At 51.3% G+C, this 4526-nt stretch overlaps 1 protein-coding gene across 1 annotated transcript; it reads right to left on the minus strand.

Annotated features, from left to right (window-relative positions):
* Window positions 1-1394: 1394 nt before the first annotated feature.
* LOC120359800 lies at window positions 1395-2215 on the minus strand. Its single transcript, XM_039458937.1, has one exon. The coding sequence runs from the start codon at window positions 2201-2203 to the stop codon at window positions 1436-1438; it is 768 nt and encodes a 255-aa protein (XP_039314871.1). The 5' UTR covers window positions 2204-2215; the 3' UTR covers window positions 1395-1435.
* Window positions 2216-4526: the final 2311 nt, after the last annotated feature.

Genomic DNA, 4526 nt, shown 5'->3' on the forward strand with positions numbered 1-4526 from the left:
TATGAAATTTTATTAATGTGAGATAAGAGACAGAATGAGTGATGTTTTGTGTGTTGAGACATGTCCTGACACGTTCGTGTAGGATTGAGCGAACTGCGAAGTCGCGCGCCCAGCGCGCTCCTGCAGCGGTGCACGAATCAGTAAGACTGTCAGGCTACCGAACACGTGATATATATGCGGACACCATTAGCATTCGAGAGAGTCGAGATATCAGGTCAGAGAAAATTGGATAAGTCAGTGTAATTTCAGGAACCAATAAATCAGTGAATAATCCATCCATAACATCCTACATTAATATAATGAAACGTTTCACAAGCCTACATTTTGCATTACAGACTATCTCTTCAGCTTTATATTTTATTTAGTGTCGATACACAGTTCTCGTCTGAATGTGGAAATGATAAAAAAATTTAATTACCATTAAATGGTAACATCAGAAGATATTAGTTCACAGTTTAGATCAAATCTATTACACATTAACAGAATGCCTTATGACACAGTTATATTGAAAGAAATTTTTAGGATAAGACGAACTCTTGATATTACCGGAAAAATTTTACCTCCATCGAATCAAGTTTATCGCCTCATTGCCAATCGTATGGCGCTTTGTGGTTCACATATTGAACCATCTCACGTTTATATGATTGTCAATACGGATCGCAATGGATTCAAAACATTAATCGCCACGACATATAAAATCTACTCAGAGGAAAACAACAATCCTTACATTAGCAATTCTTCTATCGATACTGATTTAAGCGCTAAATCAAATTGTAACTTATCTGGGAATATGTATTCGAGAAAAATAAAATTGATATTGTCTCCTGAAAAGTGGTTGGAAATTAGTCTAAAAGAGAAAATTTTCGGTACGCGAATTTACTCGAAATTGCAAGGAGAATAGACTGATGTCATTGCTGAACAAATATGCCAGCAACATGAATCGATGGACTGTGTATTTTCTTTTAAAAACAATTTAATTACTCCATCCGCTACAGCAGAAACTTATGCAAAGTTTATTGATAACTGCAAGGAGTGTAAGTCGTAAAATAACCGGTCGATTGCAGAATGCACCGATGAAAGATGTTGATGTTATTTTTTCGTGTACCATAGAAAATATTAATCCACGTCTTCATGCAGGCAGAAAAAAAAGACAATTGAGAGGCAAACGTCGTGAAAGAGTGGTCAATCAAATGATTGAGCAAAGTAAAGATGCAGTCACGTTCCAGCAAAATGAGTCAAAACGACTGAAAAAATTTGGAGGAAAAAATCTGCCAATTGTTCCGAATACCGCTATTCTCCGCAAAGCAAAAAAACAGCAATTGCTAAAGTTAATAATAATAATAATAATAAAGACTGAGGGGGCGGTCTTCGGATCGAAGATCCGCCTACGGCACGCAGACTGCTGTCCATTGTGCCACCTCCAGTCGTTTGCTGCCTACGGGAGCCCCGATTCCTTCCAGAAGAAACTCAAGTTCCTCATAGGCAGCCTGCTAATCTGCCCTGGCTCGGGAAATGCCGAGCCTAGTAGTTTTAGTCTCAGCCCCGCGTAGGCCGGACAGTCGCAAAGAATGTGGAGACTTGTCTCCTCTTCCTCCCCACAGGCCCTACACTCGGCCGTATCGGAACGGCCCAGCCTGCGCATGTGGTAATTGAGGGCTCCATGGCCAGTCAGTATTTGCACCACTAGCCTGGCGTCCCTTCTGCTCAAGGACCTTATGTCCCGACCTAGGCCCTCACTGGGTGTTTCCCCCAGTAGAGCCCCGGCCTGTCGACACTTGGTCCTCAGCTCATTTCTCCAGAACTCGAGGTGCTCGCTCCGCAGCCAGGCCCGAAGCCTCTCCCTGCCAAGGCAGAAAGGGACCCCCAGCACCGGTCCCGGCCCGGACACCTCCATTCCTGATGCGGCCCTGGCGAGCCGATCGGCCTCTTCATTGCCCTCAATCCCCGAGTGACCGGGGACCCAGGTCACGGTAACTTCTTTGTCCTTCGCCAGCTTCTCCAGTGCATTTCTGCAGTCCCAGACCAGCCGCGAGGTATAAATCGGAGCTTCGAGTGCCTTGATGGCAGCTTGACTGTCCGAACATATTCTTACGCGCCCACCTGTTTCCTTCACTTCCAGGGCCAGTTGGGCACATCTCAAGATTGCCACGATCTCCGTCTGGAAAACCGTGGCGTACCCATCCAGGGGCAGGCTTTCCGCCATCCTCCTCTGTCGGCAAACAATGCCTGCGCCGGAGCTCGTACCCGTCTTGGAGCCATCTGTAAACCAGACGTCCCAGGCCTGAGCCGATGCTCTGGGTTCAATCCCGTCCGCGAGCCCTGTGACCTGCACTTTAAAGTGCCTGTCCAGGGCCCGAACTGCTGGCATCCTGTCCTGCCTCATTCTGAAGATGGGGTCGGTCAGCACGCCGCTGGGGAACTTAGTGTGCGCAGTCCCCTCTTTCCACATCAGTTCACAGGCCAGTCGGTATGCGGCGATCGCCGCCGCCTCCACTACCACCTAGTGAAGTGGTTCAATCCCGAGCAAAATACCCATGGCTGCCACCGGCGTGGTTCGCATTGCACCCAGGCCCTCTCTTAAAATCAGGGCCCTAATATGCCCGAGCGCCGCCACCGCCGCTTTCTTCCGCGCCCTCGGCCACCACACGACTGCTGCGTAGGTAAGCCTGGGTCGAAGTATTGCAGTGTAGATCCAACAGACCATCCTGGGCTTCAGCCCCCTGGGCTTCTGGCCCACGATTCTCCTGCACATCCAGAAATAGGAGCACAGACTCTTACAGCGGCTTTCAAGATGCTCCCTCCAGGACAGCTTCTTATCTAGGATCACTCCTAGATATTTCACTGACTCAGTTGGGATTAGCCTTGTACCTTCAAAGATGGGCCCCTTTATAGTGCCCACTTTGTATTTGCGAGTGAAAACAACGAGCCCCGTTTTCAGCGGATTTACTGACAAACCGGTCCCCCTGCACCACCGCTCCACTGTTCCCAGTGCGTTCTGCATGAGCTCCAAGAGAGGCCCGAGAAAGGGTCCTCGCACTAGCAGAGCCACGTCGTCAGCGTAGCCTTGCACGAAGAAGCCCCTCTCACTCAGTCCCTCAAGCAGCCCATCCACCACTAGGCACCATAGCAGTGGAGAGAGTACCCCGCCCTGGGGGCACCCCCTCTCCACCCATCTACTGACCCTCGTTGTTCCCAACGAGGCTACAACTCGCCGTCCTAGCATGCCCCGGATCCACTCTACGAGTTTCTCCGGCACACCCCTGTGCAACGCTTCTTCACACACCACCTTGTGCGGGGTGTTGTTAAAAGCACCCTCTATGTCTAAGAAGGTGCTCACCGCGTAACCGCCCCTCTCCAATTGCCCCTCGATGAACGACACAGTCGCATGAAGAGCCGTTTCCGTGGAGTAGCCCATGCGGTACGCGTGCTGCGCGCGGTGCAAGGGACGCCGCAGGAGAACGACGTCCCTTACATACGCGTCGACCAATTTCTCCAGAGTCTTCAGGAGAAACGAAGTCAGACTTATCGGTCTGAAGTCTTTAGCAGAGGAGTAGCTCATTCTTCCCGCTTTTGGGATGAATACCACTCTCGCTAGTTTCCATGCGCTAGGCGTATGGCCCAGAGCCAAACATGCCCTCAAAGTCCTTGTCAGAGGTCCCACGACCAGCTCCAGCCCCTCTTGTAGAAGAGCCGGAAATACTTGATCTGGTCCCGCCGACTTGAAGGGTTTGAAGGTGTTTATCGCCCATCTCACTTTTCCGGGCTTGACAATACTGGCCGCTAGTCCCCAGTCCGCCTTGCGAGCCCACCGCATCATAGGCAAACAGTTCACCGTGCTCTCTGCGGAAGCCCGGAAAGCTGGCGTCCAGCAGATGCACCAGACATCGCTCCCCGGTCACCAATGTCCCATCGGGGAGACTAATGGAGTCCAGGACGGCGTCTGGATTTCTGGCTAGAATCCTGCATAGTCTTGCGGTCTCGGGCACGTCCTCTACCGACTCGCAGAACTCTTTCCAGCTCTTTTTCTTTGCCCTTACCACGGAGTCTCTGTAGTCTTTCTGGGCCCTTCTGTGAAGTTCCCAGTCCGACTGGCGGCCCGTGTTCCTGGCCCTCCGAGCCGCATTTCTGAGCTTCTGCAGCTTGGGACTCCACCAGGAGTCCTGGATTCCTGGAATTCCTGACCGCCCTTTCTGGGCAGTTCCTTTCATAGCTCTCCACCAGAGCCCTCTGCAGATGATCCACGCAGAGCTCCAGTTCCTCCTCGGTCCCGTGCCTCCTTGGGAAGCCCTTGAGATGGCATTTCAGGTCCGCCCGATAGGAGTCCCAATCGGTCCTTCTGGGGTCCCTGAACGTCGTCACTTCACCTCTAGCCCAGGCCAGCTTGAAGGTGATTTGCCTATGGTCTGACAGTGAAGGTTCGCGCGAGACCCTCCATCCGACCACGTCCCTCGATATACACCTAGAACAGACAGTAAGGTCGAGAACCTCTCTTCTCACCGCCGTGCAAAAGGTGGGCTCGTTACCTC

Source organism: Solenopsis invicta, chromosome 16 (assembly GCF_016802725.1).
Source record: "Solenopsis invicta isolate M01_SB chromosome 16, UNIL_Sinv_3.0, whole genome shotgun sequence".
NCBI lineage: Eukaryota > Metazoa > Arthropoda > Insecta > Hymenoptera > Formicidae > Solenopsis > Solenopsis invicta.

Bases quoted from the DNA above. Each gene is read 5' to 3' on its own strand.
- LOC120359800 (XM_039458937.1), bottom strand. From the start codon at position 2,203: ATGGCGGAAAGCCTGCCCCTGGATGGGTACGCCACGGTTTTCCAGACG.